Consider the following 19,709-nt stretch of genomic DNA (forward strand, 5'->3'; position numbering starts at 1 on the left):
GTAAATTGTATATGATGCTAGCAGATACAGTAAAACCTCCGTACAACGAATTTGAGGGGACCGGGAAAATCATGACTTCGCTGTAGAGGGTTTCGTTGTATAGGGGTAACGAGCGGGTTGCGTCTTCGCAGGGGCACAAAGTGTTCCGTGTGCTTTACGATGCAAGTCGAGTAAATTTATCAATCTTGCTTCATTCGCCATTAAAACCTTCCCTAGAGTGATGATAAACAATTTTTATTTTAATTAATGTCAAAGGATCACGTCTTAAAGAGTGATCCATAATTTTCCTGAGTATCTAGTCGGCATTATTCTTTGAGTGTAATAATTGAAGTCGATATCAAATGGCAGTTTTGTGCAGCAAATTTGCCTGAAAGAGCAATATTGCCCAAAGACTTACGAAATAAAGTGCATTGTTGGCATCCTATTGAAATTCCGGTAAATATCTATGTTCGTGACCGGTATGTACTAATATCTATAAACGACGATGGAAGTTAGGTGGGGCGTGTTAGTTACCACGAGTAAAATCGTGGAAGTCGGCAATCGAAGTAACAATGGCAATCTCAGATGATAATGCATTCAGTATGACCGATACTCCTCTCAGGTATAACTTAATAGAAGCTGGACACGATCAGTATTCCGCTGGTACACCCATTCCTCGGTGCCAAAACGCAGTACTATCCTCGAGTAAGCCAGGATAATATTTGAATCCACGCTTTGTCGCCTTTCATCCAGTGTTTAGAAGAGACTAAAAATCTCCATACGGTTTCAACTTTAGCCCGAGAACCAAGTCCGAGACTTATACGCCCGAGTTACCTAAGGAGAGGGTGGTAAAAAGGTAGGGAAAAGGAGGGGGTCGTCGCGACAAAGGAGCCCGCCGACGCCCTCGGGAGAGGATAGAATGGGAAGGTAAGGAAGGAAATCCCGGAACCGTCATCAGTCATACGCTCAGCGAAACCAAGCTTACGCAATTACTTTACCCACTGATAGACAAAAAACAACAACAAAGTATTCCCCGAGTATAAGGACAGTTGGAATCGCTGGGAATTCATCCAGTTCACCTCTTCATACTTAGATATTTTTAGTCAATTTTAAGCGAGGTTTGTGGTTTTTCAGTCCTTTACCGAACGCATCTCTCGTATGTGCCATTTGCAGGCCATAACTATTAAACTGGGATAATTAGTCACTAAAGCACTATCTAACCAATTCAATACGACTTACGTTAGCAATCAGTTACGTTACGTTAGCAGAGAATAAAAACACGTGAAAGAACCTGATCCCACTCCTTTTCGCGTCTTTTATGACACTTGAAGGACTTCTGCCCAAACCAGGCGAAGATCGATAATCTGAAAACTCTAGTTGCACTGGTAATATTTCATGCTAACAATTTGGAATGGAGATGTTTCCAGTTGGACACAGCAAGAAGTCTAACCCCACGCACGCACTGAAATGAGGAGGAAAGGAGTGGATTTACAACTAACCACTCCCAAACATTTCATACCAAAATGTCTATTATTCAATAACATTTCCCCTCTGAAAGGAAGAAGAACTACGCACTTAGGCGACTGTTTCTCTACAATGCTGCTGTTATCTCCCCTCCCCTTCCACGTTTCTTCGGGGAGCCATCCCTCTCCTCAGTGATTCCCCTTCCCCTAACCAAAATCTCATGCGTCTCCGACAGTGCGTGACCCTGTGGTCTGCCGCTCTTCAAGTAACCCAACTTATTTGACACACACCCAGAAGGAGGACAAAATTCATGTATTAGTAATCTGCCTTTCGATTTATCTCTCCTTCACTTACCTCCTCACAAATATAAATACAACATCGTCTACTGTCCTCGCTGTATATACAGACAGCTCTCTTGAGACTTACCTCAGCCGAAACATTCCATATTCTTTTCAAATGAGTACATTTTAGGAAGTTTAAACAAATTTCGAAAAAAATGGGTTTAAATAATTTTTTAATAAATAAGAGACGGTATCTGTTTTTAAGTTTTTTAATCCAAAATTATTCTATTTAAAATAGTTTTGCAAAGTTGTCTGCCTCATCCTTTTTCTCATTTCTTTACTGGCTGCTTGCTCAACCTGCCGCAGAATTGTCAAATTTTCTATTCCATCTTCTGAAGTAATAAAAACTCTCTCCAAAACATCTACTGCGTCCACCACTTCCTTCCAACTGGGGCGCACTACGCAATTGCTGGACTCTTCTCTCTCTTCATCGCTCACATCCTGCGTCTCTGTGATTATTTCAGGATCCTCATTCTTGCCAAAAACAGCGAGATCATCATCAATGTTTGCAAAGTCTTCGAAAGATACCCCTTCAATGTTTAACAATTGTGCGACTTCGCCCCATTCCTCCCTCTCCTCCGGCTGTGGGTCGTCTTGGACGTCCATCTCTCCGGGAAAGCCTGCCCTCCTGAAGCAATTCGTGATTGCGCTCTTCTCTACTCCATCCCATGCAACACAGAGACGCTGAATGGCTTGCAGGATGTTCCAATTCAGTGACTTGATGTCTTCCGTGTTTCCTATTCTAGGTAGAAGATATTCAACCAGCTGCCTTCTATATGCCCTCTTCACGAGGGAAATAATCCCCTAATCGAGTGGTTGCACTTTGCTCGTGCAATTAGGGGGAAAATGTACGACTTTCACGTTTCTCAGTTTCATATCTGATGTTTTGTGAGCGGTGCAGCCGTCAAGGAAAAGAAGAATTTTTCTATTTTTACCCCCCATGACTGCGTCAAGTGATGCGAGCCACTCTCTAAATAAAATTGCCGTCATCCACGCACTTTTGTTATTCCCATAACGGCATGGCAATTTTTTAACATGCTTGAAGCACCTCAGACTAGCAAATTTACCAATCACGAAAGGCTTCAACTTTTCTGACCCGTCACTGTTAGTGCAGAAAAGAACGGTCAATCTTTCTTTACTTCGTTTGCCCCCATGGCAAATTTCTCCCTTGGTAGCTAACGTGGAGTCCGGAAGGAGATTATAGAAGAAGCCAGACTCATCGGCGTTAAAAATGTCTTTGGGATCATACCCAGCCACCAAGGAAGGCAAATGTTCCTTCCACTCCTCCACCACGGCCACGTCGACTGCTGCTTCCTCCCCACATACCCTGAGAGTCGTCAAATTCCACCGACGCTTAAATCTTGAGAGCCATCCATTAGAGGCGTGGAAATCATCTATCCCTAATTTTAGGGCTATTGTTTTCGCCCGGTCCTGTAGGATGGACCCAGATAACGGGATATTGGCACTTCTCACTTCCGTAAACCACTCAAATACTTTCCTGTCTAATTCATCATTTTTGTATGACCGAGACCTCTTCCTTTCCGGACCAAATTTCTCAATACCATTTCGCATCTTGTGCCTGTTGGCAATAATTGTGGAAAGTGTGGATGCCGGAATGTTAAATCTCTCCGCAATTGCCGTTTTTTTCTCTCCAGTGTCGACCGATTCCAAAATTTGCAACTTCGTTTCAATGGAGAGTTGTCGGCGTTTTTTGGTGGTATTGGCCATTTTACTGTAAAGGAATAATTATAATAATAAGGAAGGAATAAAAATAACCGAAAAATACTCAATTTATAGAAAAATTAAGAAAGAATAATCTCAAAATATTTTCCAGTTCGTACCGTAGAAGCAAGTCCTGTTGTCACAATCAACTCGTGCAGCCGTTTCCACAGGTAATGACTAAAGCAGACTAGGACAGACTATTCCTATATTTTCTCAGCTCCTAATAATCAGTAAAGCGAACAGGGAATGAGTTCCAGACTTCAATTGTCCTCGCACACAGGAAAGATATTCGAGTCTGAAGAGTCGCATCTTTGTTACTACTGAATCCATTGCGATGAAGATAAAATAAGTTGAAGACTAGCCAAATTTTTTATATCATCAGTGATTCCTCGATAGATAAAAAATATTTGGTTTTGAGCAAAACGTAAAAGATGTCAAGTAACGTAAAAGATAAATTCTTTTACGTTACTTGACATTGCTGAGCGATGCCATCAGGTATGTACCATGCATGAAAATTTGGTTGGTCGGAGTTAGTGACTGGTCAAGTGGGGAACGGGTGCGCTGGAGGGACGTGGCGGGTTGGAAGGGGGGACGGGAAGAGGAAAGGTATGATGTGATAGGCAAGGCACCTCAGGCCATTCGTCATACCATGTCACTAGGAGAAAGGGTAGGGTAAAGGTACGGAGAGGTTTATTGCCAAAGGTGATGGGAATTTACGGAAGGGAATAGGATAAAGCGCTAGAACGTAATAATTAGCCGTGAAAGTGGAGCTGCAGTTTTAGAGTACCAATATTTTGTTATCAAAAACGTAGTTAAAATGCTATATCTTGAAGGATCACTGATAATTTTATTCAAAATTGTGAAATAAATTGCCTTTAATTATTGTACAATTGCAACAGATGAATTACTTTACGAGATGCAATACTTCAAAACATCAGTGATTTTAAAGTGCAAAATAATTTCATGACGTAATAGAAAAATTGGTAGAGAATCATCAAATAAAATGCTTTCAGTCTTACCTGTCTTCCGCAACGTATTCGCCCAATCCGTGTCACAAGTATTAAATTTCTTGGCGATCGGCGTGGAATCCAAATCAGCTTCGAAATTCTTCCAGTTGGACCAGATCCCCGTCGAATTATGGGCGTTCCATAAACACAATGAAGATGGTATCCTCACGCAATCGAGCTAATATATGTACGATCTCGAGCAAACGCACCACTTGCAGGTTAACGGACTACATCCATCAAGGAAATGGTGGAGGGGATTCTCCAGATTTTCCTCTGGGATGGGGACAGAGTAGACAAAAATTTGCGCTCATTGGTTGAACACCAACCAATGAAGTTTTGAATACTTCGCCATAGTAAACATACATTGTCAACTCCGACGGTTCCCACCATAAGAAAAAGTAGGTACAAATAAAGCCAATGCTTCGCTCCCCGTTAGCTGAGAAGGGTGATAGAGGAGTGGATGAGTAATCAGTAGTTATCTTAGTTGACAATGGCCTTCACCGAGCAAGATCAGCAAGATCACATTACGTAGAAATCTTCTCAGGTTACCTTTCTGTACTGGGTTACAGCTGGCCGGCTGCCACTGTTACGCCCCCGCCCCTCTCGGTCCATTAGTCATCCGACCCGCTCTCACCCTCCAGCTACCTGGGGGGGAGGGGGAGAAAAAGGCAACTCCCCTCCCAACTTCGCTCGCAACAACTCCGAAGAGACATTTGATACGTAGAAAAAGGCAACTCCCCTCCCAACTTCGCTCTCAACAACTCCGAAGAGACATTTGATACGTACTTTCGGAACAGGGGTCGCAGAGTGAGTTGATACGAGACAAGCAGATGGTGGCGAGCCAGTTCTACATAGTATGACTTATCGGGGCCGTGTTACACTCTCACGCGTTTAGAAAATATGCATGTGAATCCAAGGGCTCGTTTGAGCTTGCGCCTTTTCCGATCTTGCCGTCGATACTATCTTCATTGCCTTAGCAGACACGTCAACGGCACCCTCCGCTGTAGTTCTACTTCCTGCTTATTACGTAAATATCTAAGGAAAAATTATAAAATGTAAAATACTGCGTTTATTCTCAATAATTCGTTCTAGAGGGGCACTTTTCCTGTTTTGGGCCCAAGTGTGGACTTCGTTGTACGGAGTTTTCGTAGTTAGAGAGGTTCGTTACGCGAGGTTTTTTTGCGTGCATTAACCATTGGAAGGAACCGGGACCGGGCCATTAACTTCGAAATAGAGGGGTTTTCTTAAAATTTCGTTGTATAGGGGTTCGTTGTATAGAGGTTTCACTGTATATATTTTCCATATAGTATGATATATAATGATTTATCTTAGTATAAGTAGTATAATTTTGGAAAATCCAAACACACAGCATGATATGTCCCTTCTCTTCAAAATTTGTTTTGGGCCCTTCCCAGCTAGTACGTTATAAGTCATTGAAGTAAACTGGAAGGAAAGAATGAGAATGGTGCTTATTAGAAAGCAGCTTAGCCTTTTCTTATGGGTGCAATACAGCCACGCTGACAAATATCCAGAATAATCCCAAAATGAAGGCTTAATTTTCAGCATTTCAGCAGAAATTGTTATCAGTGCTTCATTTGAGAGAATCCATTTAGGCATTTATGTATACGAATTATATTTCGATTCTTGATGCCTCTACATTTTGAGAAGAAGTAACAATATGAGGCCTTAATTTGAAAATCATGCACATTTATCAGGGTGGCGAAAGAAACTCAGGATGTGAGAATTAAATGTTTTTATATGATTAGTAATGATTTGTATAGATATGTCAGAACTCTGTTATCTCTAATTAAGTCATGGAGTTACTTTGGAAAAAATAAGTAAATGTCAGATTTTGTGGACCTGGAATAGAGTACCTATGTTGGTTTCATGCTTGCAACCACAGAGTAGCGTTGGGAGGATAATCAAGCGAACACCTCTATGTGTTCAAAGTTTTTCGGGCTTTGCTCTCCAGCTGTGGTGCAGTGCGCATGATTTGGACTACTTGTTGTATCATATCCTCAGCAGTCCGTACCACCTTGTCTGGTGTAGTCCTCAAATTTCCAGGGAGGAGAATGATGGCTCAGAAGCTTAACAGACTAAAGCACTGGACTGGAAATCAGTAGACCGGAGTTCAAATCCTGGTCAAGGCAAATGATTTTTTTCTCTGTGGATTTTTTGCACAAGTCTCTTTCTTTGTGCCGGCTGGATTGTAGCGGCTGCCTGTGATAGATCTACTGAGGAGGACACGAGCTCTGGAAGACCTCTCCTCTGATTCTGTTTTTCCATACAGTTATGTCTCATAATGTCTGCCAATAAATCACTTTGAACAAATGTATCTGTAATTCATTCCAAAATTTTAAAATTTTTGCAGAGAATCAGGCAAACTTCCGTAATGAACAAATATGGCAACCAACCCATAATATCCATGTCTGTTTAAGCCAAAATCTTCAATGGCTGTAAACCACAGCACCTTCAAAATAAAATTTATCACTCATTTTTTAATTTATAGTCTTGTATTCATGCAACAACCTGCCTACCACCAAAGCACTCCTTGATGCAAATTTCTGGCTAAGTGTCTGATTACACCTGGTATTCTTATTATGCATTGCATACTGGTTCCTTTGCCAGTGTAGTGGTGATACTTTAGTTTCTAAATGATAATTTTATTTATTTAATAACAATATCTTTCTGTGGCCTTAGGTACAATGTGAAATGATTCCCTTCTCAAATTTTTTAGACGTATTGATGATGACAGAGGGAAGTCATATGAGCTTGGACAATCTGCTGTTAAATGCATGCGAGGAATACTGGAGTGCTGGGAAAAACAAGCGGGCCGAGTGGAGGCATTTAAAGCCAATCAGTGCTCAAAACATGCTCTTCATAGCAAGTTTCATCTCTACAGTGGTGAAGTTGTGTATTCAGATGATGAGTACCCTCACCTACAGGTGACCAATTAATTAATTTCATTCCTGTTGAAAAATTAATAGAAGGCTTTAAGTGCAATGTCAGCTAATTTAATGTGACTCACTTCAAATTAGGTGATTCACTTCAGCATTGATAGTAAAAATCACCTCGTAATTTCATGAGCAACTTGACTATGTATTTAACTGCAAATATTTAATGTTTGACGAGGGGTTAGATGGAAGATGGGACTTTCTAGTCCCAATCTCGCCCAATAAAGACGTATTATTATTATTACTACAGGAATGTGTTTAACTTCATTCTCGCCCTTCTTTTATATTATTTCTGACTAGCTGATAAACCCCTTTATTTCCAATGGGAATTATAAGAGTTATAAATTATATGGTTGGTGTTTCTTTACCTAATAAATTTATATTGATTTGGCAATCATCTTGCATCTGAATGGAATTATTGATCTTTCCACTTTATAAGACTTGTTTTGTATCATATTCAGCTATGCATCCCTTAAAAATCTTAATCTACAATGAATTTCTTGTCAGCATTCAATCCCTGGTATTATTGCTTTGGATCGAGTCCTCATTCACAACTCTAATACTAGGGTTAGCAAGTGAATACAGTATATTTTCAATTTGAAAATCATGGTTGACTTTGGTGATAAAAACACATAAAACAGGGAAATATGTTGGCAAATGAAAACGAATGAAAGAATAGAGAGAGCATTCTTTTATTTATCCGTGAAAGTGAAAACGAGTGTGTTTCACAACCTGAACACTAAAGCACCAGAGATTGCAAATATATCATCCGCAGCATAGTCATGTTTATTAAACTCAATAGTACCTAAATTTCACTAATTGTGTTTTGTTTTTAACCATATGAAATGAATGCTTAGATGGCTTATGTGTTACAGAATTGAGTTAAAACATGATATTTTTGTGAAAATTACATTTGGTTTCTAAGAGGATCCTCTTTAAGATGATGCATTACTCCCTCGTATTTTATTCTGTTTTCTTGACTAATTACTAGTCCAAAACTTATTGTATCAAAAGAATATTCAGGATGCTTGGAGTCGATTGACCCTGATATCAAGTGCTCATTTCCCAGCTATGAAATTTTCACCTCAGTACAATAACTAACTTTGAAATAAAAAAATAAGGCTTAGTTTAATGTAAATCAATATATTTAGTGAAAAATGATAAACTGGCCTTAAATTTGTCTTATCTTCTTCCGAATTTTAGTTGCAAATATTTTTTTTTGGTTGGACTATTGGTCACTCTCCTTAAGAAAAAAGGAAAAGCCACTTCTTGAAAGGCTCTTCATCTTTGAATATTATTCACACCTATTGGTGAATCTTCATGAGTTCATATACATATGTACTCTTGAGATTCTCATGCTGTCTTTGATGAAAATCATTGTTATATCTTTCCATATTGTCAACTCTTAACATGGAGCCATTTGACTCTTGGTTATTTGGTGATATTTTATTTTTGGAAAACAACACTGCTTCCGAGAATCGTATTATGCCATATCAGCAATGAATACAGTAGGTGCCTCGTTGTTCTCCTGTCTGATTTAGTGTAAAGAAGTATAGGCACACATTTTTTTCCTTCATGGCAGGGTTGTGATTCATTGATGGAATCTCAGTCCTCTTCACTTCATGATAAGCGTAGATCCAACACCTAATGCAATTTTTTACCTCTTTTATACTGAATGCATAAAAATTCAAAAGAAGTTGTATTTAGCTACTTTTGAATGAATGTGCTGCGGATTAAGAATGTTTCATAACACATTGCTAATCTAGAAATGAATATTTAATCGAAAGAGCCAGAAAAGTTGATAGCTATCATGTTCCTTTCAACTCTTGATTTGTACCCCAACCCTCTACATCATTCCAATGCCATCACTCGATCAATTAGATAAAATGTTTTCTCTCCAGCTTATGTGCTTCCTTCTTTTTCATCCTCCAATCCACATCTCAATCATACACAGCCATGTAGTTCATGTATTATTTGCTACAGTTGCAACATACTGTGAACTGCTTTTGCTGAATATAACTTGGATATCTCTCTTTTTGGTCCTAAAGATGTCAGAGGGCTTCTTTTTTATTTTAAAATTTTTTCCAAATGTCGTGTTTGATGAGGACTTGAACAATATATTAGCTGTTCAAGTACATTGAGATGCCACATCTTTCAAACTTTTGATTTTGTAGGCTCTCGAATGACGTAAGCAACATAAGAATGTATATTCTATTTTTCTGAGTATTATTAAACCTGAGTAAACTTTATAAAAATTCTAAGATATATATGATTATTGTAATGGTAATGTATTTTAATTGTCGTTTGCGGTAGAGTTTAAAAAATTAAGAGATCTTCATCCTATTCTTAAACTATTCGCACAGAAAATCTAATATCTTAACCATTTTATGTATAAGTTGATAAAAAGACAAACTCACACTGGAGGTATCTCCTCTTCTCAGCTGCTCCAAGGTCTTATCCATGGGCCTAACTTGGTCGATTGGTTGGTCACACTCATGAGGAAGATCCCTTCCTCCAACCAGTGATTTTCTTTGAATGATATGATGAGCCATTCTTTAATGATGTCACTAACTCATTAAATGTAGTAACTTTCCATTTTAGCCCTTTAATTTTCTCATTTTTTTATTTTAAAATTATGAGAGAATTGGGAATATTTTTTCCGTTGTAAATTACATTTCCCTTCCATCTACCAAATTCTGTCAATGAATGTTGATTTTGGGTCTAAAAATCCCCATTGATCATGAATGGTGTGTAAGTAAAGTGCTAGCACTGATATGATCAACTCCTAATGTTTCAGATCGATGTTGTCTCTTTGTATCTCATTTTCCTCGTTCAAATGATTACTTCTGGCCTTCAAATAGTATACACTCAAGATGAAGTGGCATTTGTACAAAATCTTGTTTACTATGTGGAGAGAGCATACAGGACTCCTGATTATGGCATGTGGGAACGGGGCAGCAAATACAATGATGGCTCTCCTGAAATTCATGCCAGGTTGGTAATTCATAAGTTTGGTATGATCCTTCGCTCTTTTGTTCCATAAACATTCATTTAAGCAGTCGTTATTTATACGTCTCATTTTCAAGCCTAAAACATCTCGTTTTCTAATTTCTATGAAATAACTCTTGATTTAATCCAGTATTTCTTGTGGAAGCATCCTCCAAGTAACGTTAATTTTTTATTTGTAAGTTATTATGTTTGTTGCTTTTTCAAACTTATAATCAGTTTATAGGTTATTTACCACATTACAGTATCATATTTTTTGCTTTGTCAGTCAAGAAATTACTGATTACACTAAGTAATTATTCAAAGTTCATTAATCAGAGGCAGACCACCGATTTCATCAGCTCATTATGTCTTACCTCTCCTGTCTTTATTTCTGATTATAGTTCAATTGGAATGGCAAAATCTGCTTTAGAAGCCATTAATGGATGTAACTTATTTGGCGAAAAGGGAGCTTCATGGTCAGTTGTATATGTTGACATAGATGCTCACAACCGCAACCGGAGTATATTTGAAACAATGCTTCCTCGTGAGTCCAGTTCAAAGGTAATGGTTAATTTATTTTCTTGATTATTTTTGAAAGGAACAAAATATGAATGCATGATTTTAAATCATATGGAGAATTATCTAGAAAAATTAGAGATGTGCAGTAAACCAAAATTTAAAACTTAACCACTGTTAATTTTTTAACCCAACTAAAATGGAGGCTAAAATTTAACTGATGAAGTGCGGTCATAGTTAATTTCATACTTCCCACCTCCTGTGTGCTCTGAACTTTCTACAGTTTCCTGTCCATTTTGGGACATTCTAGCATCCCTAGCAGCCATAAGTCACACAACAAGTTCTTGAACATAAAGGCATGTAGCAGAAACAGTTGAAAAATACAATAATTATGCACTGAGGTTGCATTTTGTTCTACTTATATTATTTTTGCATGTTCATCCAATGATTTGATCTCAATTATTAGTTATTATTAGTACTATCCTTTTTTCTCTCACAGGTATGCAGCATTTTTTTATTTGTGCATTGTTCTCGTTTTCTAATTATTTATAAGTAAATCATTGTTTTTATTTATAATAATAATTATTACTTTATTATTTTTTCTGTGTATTTTATCCAACTATTTTGATCTCAAAACTCTATTTTTGTTAATTTACCAGTTTTTTTTGTTTCTTTCAATCGAAAAGAATTCTCACAAAATATGTACTTGCCGTTTTTCATAAGACAAGATAAATGTTAAATGAATTAAGAAACTTTATGTAATTATGTTCCAGAAAATGTTACCCACGTTCTGAAACATTATAGTTTACTGTCATGTGTTTTTGCATTTTCCATTTTGTTTGGAAAAGTTAGTGTTCTAATAATTAAACATTTTTTAATAATAAAAATAACACATGTCTTCCTTTTTTGTTTCTATAGTCAGTCTCTATTTTACTTTCACTTTACTTACTTTGTTTCAAGCTTTGCCAGTTTCGATCATTACTTGTCTCTGACAAGTGATTGCAAAGCACAAGTAGACATCTTAGTATAGCAAATAAGTCTGTTTCAAGTCCCACCTCAAAAATCTGACCTTGTCAAGTATTGATTCCATTATTTGAGTTGAATGATTTTAATACCTTTTTAATTGGCAGGATGTGGATGTCTCATTGATTCCAACTGTATCATTTCCATGCTTTTCAACTCATGATGAGTGTCTTGGAAATAACACGAAGGAAAATATAATTCAGAAACTTCGTGGAAGTCATGGTTTCAAGAGGTTTTGCCGTGATGGTTTTATGTCTCCCAAAGAAGATCCAACTCGCCGATATTATAGGGATGGGGAAACTAAGGTTTGTATTTATTTCAATCTTATAATTTACTTATAAAATTGAATATTTGGACTATAGCAGGATGTATAAAGCAAAGAAAACATGATGTATGTAGTAGAGCCTCCTATTAATGAACTTTTTTATAATGAAGTGACACAATTTTAAGAACTGCTCTCCTGATCTTGATTCTACGTATGAATCAGGTCTTGTATGGATACTGTGTAAAAGAACCTGCAATTTTCAAAATCTATATTGATTGATTTACATACAGAGTACGTAGCCAGTCCCTTGAAGTGATCTCACCTTACTTGTAACTTTGCTACTATACGATATGGTCAACATTTTTATATTCTACTAGCTGACCCGGCAAGCATTGTTTTGCCATACAAATTAGTTCTAGTAAATATTTTGGTGGTCAAATAAAAAATAACTAACTTATTGTAAGTATGTGGGTATGTGGTATATGACTGAAAGAGGAAGATACTGAGAATGATGTTGACGGATACAAAATAGTAAAAATTATTTTTTTTAAATCCATTACACTTTTATTATTTTTTATTTACATATATAAAAGAGGGTGTCTGTGTGTCAACCAAAATTAGTTTGTAGTTGCATATCATGCTCCCACTGGGAATTCATGGTCACATGGCAGGATTTTTAGGTAAAAGAACAAAGCAGGTCTCATGATGGTATACATATATAAGTGCAAACAATTATTTCTGTATATCGCGTACGGGATGAAATAACGCATACCCCAGAAAAATTTTTTGCATCATGAGTATTAGTAGGTAAGAGTAGAATCCTTTTAGTTATATTTTACCAGACCGTGTCAAGGGTTTTGTCTACCCAGCAGGATAAACGACCGCTGTAATTGCATGCCGTGACGTAACTAATGGTAATGGTAATAAAACAAGGACGCAAAGTACGCGTTGGACTAAACCAAAAGTAGCACTACGTGATTTGGGATACCCAAGAAACACCGGGTGGCCTGCTAGTAATCAATAAATTTCAAATGACATCTCTATCACAAATTATGACTATTAAAAAAAACATTATCAGCCTCTTAGTTCAATGAAGTGTACGATATTTTTAATAAATCTATCTTTAGCCAAAACAAACAAGCTGGATTGTTTACCCATGCGTGAACATGCCACGTACAATTTTCTGAATAAAGAACACAGTGTGCCTCAAAGCCACAAAAAGACATCATTTGGCCTTGAGACTTGTCATTGCAAATGCCAATCTAATTGGAAATTGAACCCGTTTGTATTCAAATAGCACATCTGTTGGAATAATAGGGATTCGTGGTAGTAATACATCTCCTTGGAACATGCCATTCATAATTTAAGGTGATAGAGATTTGAAATGACATAAACAATACTGACGGTCATCAAGGGGCCAGTAAGCCAAAAACGCTAAAATTTCAGCTTATTTGAATATTATTTTCTAAATTCACCGTAAATCACATGGAAAACGAAATTCGTGCATTTCTTTTTCAATCCAATAGTATAGTCTCAACTTAATGTGACCATTATCACTAATTTAAATATGCGAAAGAATAAAGGTCTGCAGTCAATAAAAACAAACTTTACATGTATTTCTTATGGAAATGACTCATGGCCCATTCCAGGGCCTCATGGGCCCTGGAGAAGAATGAAAAATAGTTTACAACATATTCTCAGTCCTACTGAACATGCACACCAATTTATAGAAATCAGTCCAGCCGTTTCGGAGGAGTTCGTCTACAAAAAACCGTGACACGAGAATTTTATAATTAGAAGATTGATGTGATGCATTGCATTTTCACCTTAAGTTGATTTAATTAATGCTGACTTTCAGAAAACGTTTGATAAAGTTAATCACACAATCCCATTTAGGCAACAAACATAAATTTTGTAATATGCCTTATCAAAATCATTTACGGACTGACAAAATAACTGTGGAACTTAAAATTGAATTGAAAACTACTGTATGATAATGAAGTACTGATAAATTATCATCCAGTATCAGATTTTAATATATGTTGTATGAAGATATGGCATTTTTGCTAAAGTTTATTATGCACTGAATTGTTGAGGCCTTTACTTTGTAGAATTCCATATTTTATGGTTGGAAGGAAATTTCTTAGCTTTTCTACAAAAAACACATTTTATTGCCGACTAGTTTCGGTTACACTGTACCATTTTCAAGACTAGTGATACACATCAGAATTTGCCGGTATAGTGATACACATACAGAATTTGCCACAGAGTATATATACCGGCAAATTCTGATGTGTATCACTAGTCTTGAAAATGGTACAGTGTAACCGAAACTAGTCGGCAATAAAGTGTTTGTTTTTGTAGAAAAGCTAAGAAATTTCCTTCCAGCCATAAAGTTTATTATGATTTTTCAATTTCCTTTTTTCATTGTTTCCTAGGATTTTAATGAACAAAAGGTGGGAACCACTGGTTATAGACTAGTATTTTTACAACCTTGTTATTATTTAATAATGAATCATTTTTAGTACTTTATTTACTTCTTAATGTTCATTTATTTTCAAGGAATTTGAAAACATCGAGTGTGAATGGCCATTATTTTACATTTTTATGATCATCGATGGAGTTTTTAAATCAGTGCCCAAACAAGTGGAAGAATACCAGAGTCTTCTTAATGCAAGACTGAAAAAAGACAGCTATGGAGGTATGGTTATGTTTTTTTAAATTTCTCCTCCCATGAAAATTTATATAATATAAATAAACTACTTCTTGCCCTAGGGTGGGCACACAAAAACTTAGAGATGGATAGAAAAGCGAAAAATAAAAGTGGGGAACTTATGGGGAAAGGTTGTTTCTTACGAATTTTCGATGGGACGCTGCCCATCTTTCTCAAGTGAGAAGAGGAGGAAAAGCACTTGATGGGCCTACAATTGTGTCCCCTACCACCTCCTGAACTACAACAAATTCCGCCTGAAATGCCCTCAGTATACAAGGGCAGTTCTGAGAGCAATCTCTGTTTTTTATAAATAAAACTTGATTGCATACATCTTCAAACTATGACTTTCCTTTACTTTTCAACATAATTTCCTTGAACATTTAGACACTTATCATACCTATAAACTAACTTTGAAATTCCTTCTGCAAAAAAATGCCCAGCCTGTGTCTTTAGCCATCCAGTTACCACATCTTTGAGCTCTTCATTATCCTCAAATCGCTGAGTGCCAAGCCATATCTTTATATGCATAAGTCTATGTATTCCAGAACAACTCCTTCACTTATAATCTTTGGGCCATGTAGCAATAAGCTCCCTATAAATTGCTGCTGCCGAAAATTGTTTAGCTGTGAACAGTCGAATGAAAGCAAATGGTATTTCACACTTGGCAGGATTTTCTATTGCAGCACGCATTTTGACAAGCTACCAAAAAACAACTAGTGCTCAGACGACCTTCACTCTACCACAACTATATGCTGACTGACCTGCAGTGTGTGCTGACGCAACAGTGGCGGCACTACCCCCTCCACTTTTCATGTAAAGACCAAACAGAGGTTACTTTCCGAACAGCCCTCGTACATACCATCCTCAGGGTGGCCTACCAGTGGCGTGACCTATCAACGTCGAGGATCCTGATTTTGGCCTGCTTTTGAATATGAGTCTTTTCCAAGTGGTATTTAGTCTCTGCCCATCATCTCTATTGAAATGGTCTAAGTTATTACTAATGTGTAAGTGTTGCAATTGAAATTGGAAAAAGTAGCTGGAAAAATCAATAGAGATGATGGGCATTGACTAAATACCACTTGGAAAAGACTCATATGCAAAAGTAGACCAAAATTGGGGTCCTCAATGCTGATTGGTTGCACCACCAGTAGGCCACCCTCAGGATGGTACATAGAACATACACGTATAGAGGGTCATATCGATCTGACAACACTCAGACCTGCTCTGAAGATGTGGTCACCATAGGCCACGAAACGTCATCTTGAAAACAACTTTGACGCACTCGGTAACCATAGAGAATTGTAAATCAACTGTAATCCAGCACTACAAAAGCCTATTGCAGAAAGTTATAGGACCCTCCCTTCCCTCAACTCTATCCTCAATGTTCACACTCTTGAGCTTGAGTGCATTTGGCTCCTAAAAGTATGCAGCACCCCTGGGGGGCTATGCTCGAAACCGCTCGACTTATCCGAGCGCTCGGCAACGAAGCGAGTGGTGATGTCGAGTGGTATCCCGAGTCGAGCGGAGATCGGTATGCTTGAGACGAAGTCGGCCGTGCGCGACATAGGTCGCTCGAGTGACACGAAGGATATGTGGCAACGTCGCAGAAACGAGCGCTCGAGAAGTAAACAACAGCTATTTCAAATAGCAACCGCAAATTTGTGTGACAAATGAGACTCCGAAAACGCCATAGAATACTCGGCAGCCCGGGAAGAAGTTAAAAAGAGTTGATCAAAGTTGTGTAAGATATTTACGATGTTTAATTACACTGCGGACTCAATTTTTTACATCCAGTTGGTGCGATATGGTTCGTGTTTGGAGATTTTTCTGTTTTTCTATCGGATTTTTTATGGCATAAGTAAATAAGCGATTATATTCAAGGGTTCAACAGTCGTCGATGGAAGAATATCGCTAACTTTTGGTGCTCAATATATCGGTTTTAGAGCATAACTGTCTTGAAAAGGATTTTGTGTGCTACGTACTTGTTTACCTACGCCTGTAATGATTATACTTTCGTGATTAGTAGTGACAAAATTATTTTTATTTGTATTGTAACAACTTACGTTCATCTTCAGCCACGGCTTGTTTACATCATTTGCCTCATTGTTCGCCGTAAGTCCACGACTTCCAAAAGGGTAATTATTTAATTAGGAAACCTTTTTGTCGCTTAAAATCACATTTTTGGCCATTTAAAATACATTCGTTGACAAAAGCATAGATTACGTGGATGTCATAGAAGGAATCATCGCTAGTGTTGTGATTGTGAACTCGTGTGACATACATTACGGGTTCTAATATCAATTTCTTGTGCGATGTTCATGGAAGTGTTAATGTTTGCATTTTGTTACCATTTGCATGATACTTCAAACAACTTAGCTATGATATGACTCGGACTAAATATACTGGATCGGTGTAAATTTGTGATATGCCGCTGAAGGAATGAAGGTCTACCAGTGTTGAAATTAAATGTATGTAGTTTTATGATGAATAAATCATTAAATATTTCCTTGTTAATTGCAATCATTCCTTTTATTTTCCCCTTTCTTCCGTTGGAATACACGTTACGTACTGAGTGGTCTTATAATTAATAAACCTATTTTTAAGTACCGTAAAGTGTTTGGTTAGTATGGTGAAGTAAATTCAGCATTGCTTGAAAACGAAATTCGTGAGCACCGTAATTATATACCGATTGAAAATACTGAGCATCTTTAGAATAACTGCGAGATGTTTGACGCACCTCTTTCATATGAGACAGGAGTTCCTGAGACTTTCAGAATAGAGGAAACTTCGACACAGGTGATTATCGAGATTTTTCTATAAAATAGCAAGATTCCTTACATTCGGCGATTCCAAATCCCTCAAAAGAAAGAAAAGGTTACACCGATAATGAAATGTCCTCTTTGGAAGAAAAAATAACCCCTTTAAAATCTCAATCGAATCAGGCGACTTGCATGAATAAAGAGTATGAGACAATTTGGAGCAAACACCTTAGTTTTCCGCGCATTGCTACGACTGGCCGAAAAAGAAAAGCAAAGAAATCAAAAAATAAACCCATATATGTATAACATCAAAAAATTTTAAAATACTGCAAAAAGAGAAAATGCAGAAAGTTTAACGGAAAAGAGAGAAGAAAAATATCCAGGAAGAGCGTGCCTCCAAGAGAAAGGAGTAAGACGAACAGACAAAAAGGAATGTGCAGGCCTGAGAGAAGCCCTAGCTTTGAAAATAATAATGCTAGACAATGAAGAGAATGTTGAAAATTCCGTTAACCTCCCCAAAAAACCAAAGGATACTTAAAAATCACGTAAAATCATTCAGCAAAAAACAATCGCCAAAAAACTAAAAAAATGAATGATTGATAACATCCAGATGTAGCGCAGAAAACTTGTGTACTTATCAATACTTATCATAATATAATAATGTCATGTTTTATATTACACAAAATTTTAAAATTATGCTCTAATGGAAATTTTGAGGATAGAAATATATATTTGCTGAATAATATTCAAAGTTGTTTAACCTTCTGAATAAAAAGGATTGGTTTATGACCTAGTAATGATTTTCATTGAATTTATGCCTTGGAAATTCATTGGTACTACCTGTGACCATTCGCTAAAGTTTGTGGACATTCATTAGTTTTTTTACGTAGTTTTTATTTCACCGCTGTGCCTTTAATAATTATTCAATTACAAGAAGAAAAAAACATTAATTTCATATTTAAACCTTAAAAATTAAAAATAAGTCAATAATAGTGCAGTTTGACGACCTTTCAATCATCTAAAATCAAAATGATGCGATATATAGAATTTTACCTATGCAATATTCGAAGTACGAACCACTCTGTTCAAACACGAAGGGTAACTCGAGGGGTTTCGACCGCTCGACTGTCCCCGCTCGGCTGGAGTCGTGCACGAGACAGTCGCATACGTCTCCAAGGAGCTCGAGCATACCAAATGGCCCGAGCGCTCGGCTCCGTACCACGTGACTCGCACACGACAATGAAGTCGTGCACGACTAAAATTTCGAGCATACCAAATGGCCAGAGCGCTCGGCTCCGTACCACGTGACTCGCACACGACAATGAAGTCGTGCACGACTAAAATTTCGAGCATAGCCCCCCTGGGCTCAATATGTCCTTCTAATCTCCTCCCTCACCTCCCTCTCTCCATTCCTCTCCCTTCTCAAAATTCTCCCTCCCCCAAATCCTCCAAGTAGGGTCCATACCAGTCAGCTAAATGAATTTTGGAACTGGAAGTATTAGGAAGAGTAAAGGGCCTTATACTGACTCCTTAGGTACTCTTTATTTTTTACCTCTTGTGAACTGAAGGGGTAAATTTTTCCATCTTTTTTTAAGCTACCCTTTGTTTTTTGGTCATCAAAATAAGCCAAGTAAATGCAGTGCCCCCATATGCCTATTGATATAAGTAAGTTATAGAGGAGATAATTAGGTTTCATTTATCTGCCACGATCATCCCTGCCTATGGTGAAATTCGTTTGAAAAAGCCTTACAACCATCTTGTGGTTAAAGTTTAATGTTGGGTTATCCTGAGAATTTTACATCATAGATCACATTTGTGGCAAACTAGACTTCTTATAGGGCTCACACAAACACAAGCACTCATTACAGGTGGATAATTACCTTGTAATTTTCTACATGGCCAATTGGCACAAAGAAATCACTTGCTATAGTGCTAACCTTGCTATAGGTCATACTTATTGCAAAAGACTTCTGCTGTA

General features: G+C 37.4%; 2 protein-coding genes across 3 annotated transcripts in view; one reads left to right on the forward strand and one right to left on the reverse strand.

The window, feature by feature from the left end:
• Positions 1–19,709, forward strand: part of LOC124156094 (probable phosphorylase b kinase regulatory subunit beta) — a 61,531-nt gene that overhangs the window by 5,841 nt on the left and 35,981 nt on the right. For both annotated transcript variants that reach the window (XM_046530415.1, XM_046530416.1), the window contains exons 5-9: positions 7,251–7,458; positions 10,265–10,461; positions 10,857–11,016; positions 12,102–12,299; positions 14,822–14,960. In XM_046530415.1, coding sequence (XP_046386371.1) covers positions 7,251–7,458; positions 10,265–10,461; positions 10,857–11,016; positions 12,102–12,299; positions 14,822–14,960 — 902 coding nt within the window. The remainder of the gene's footprint in view (positions 1–7,250; positions 7,459–10,264; positions 10,462–10,856; positions 11,017–12,101; positions 12,300–14,821; positions 14,961–19,709) is intronic.
• On the reverse strand, positions 2,574–4,381 carry LOC124156095 (tigger transposable element-derived protein 6-like). Its single transcript, XM_046530417.1, has 2 exons — positions 3,626–4,381; positions 2,574–3,516 (listed from the first exon to the last, which is right to left on the reverse strand). The coding sequence occupies exon 2, from the start codon at positions 3,510–3,512 to the stop codon at positions 2,589–2,591; it is 924 nt and encodes a 307-aa protein (XP_046386373.1). The 5' UTR covers positions 3,513–3,516; positions 3,626–4,381; the 3' UTR covers positions 2,574–2,588.

The sequence above is a fragment of the Ischnura elegans genome, chromosome 3 (assembly GCF_921293095.1).
Source record: "Ischnura elegans chromosome 3, ioIscEleg1.1, whole genome shotgun sequence".
NCBI lineage: Eukaryota > Metazoa > Arthropoda > Insecta > Odonata > Coenagrionidae > Ischnura > Ischnura elegans.

What these genes read in the sequence shown, in the direction of transcription:
- LOC124156095 (XM_046530417.1), bottom strand. Translation starts at nt 3,512, where the DNA reads ATGGCCAATACCACCAAAAAACGCCGACAACTCTCCATTGAAACGAAG.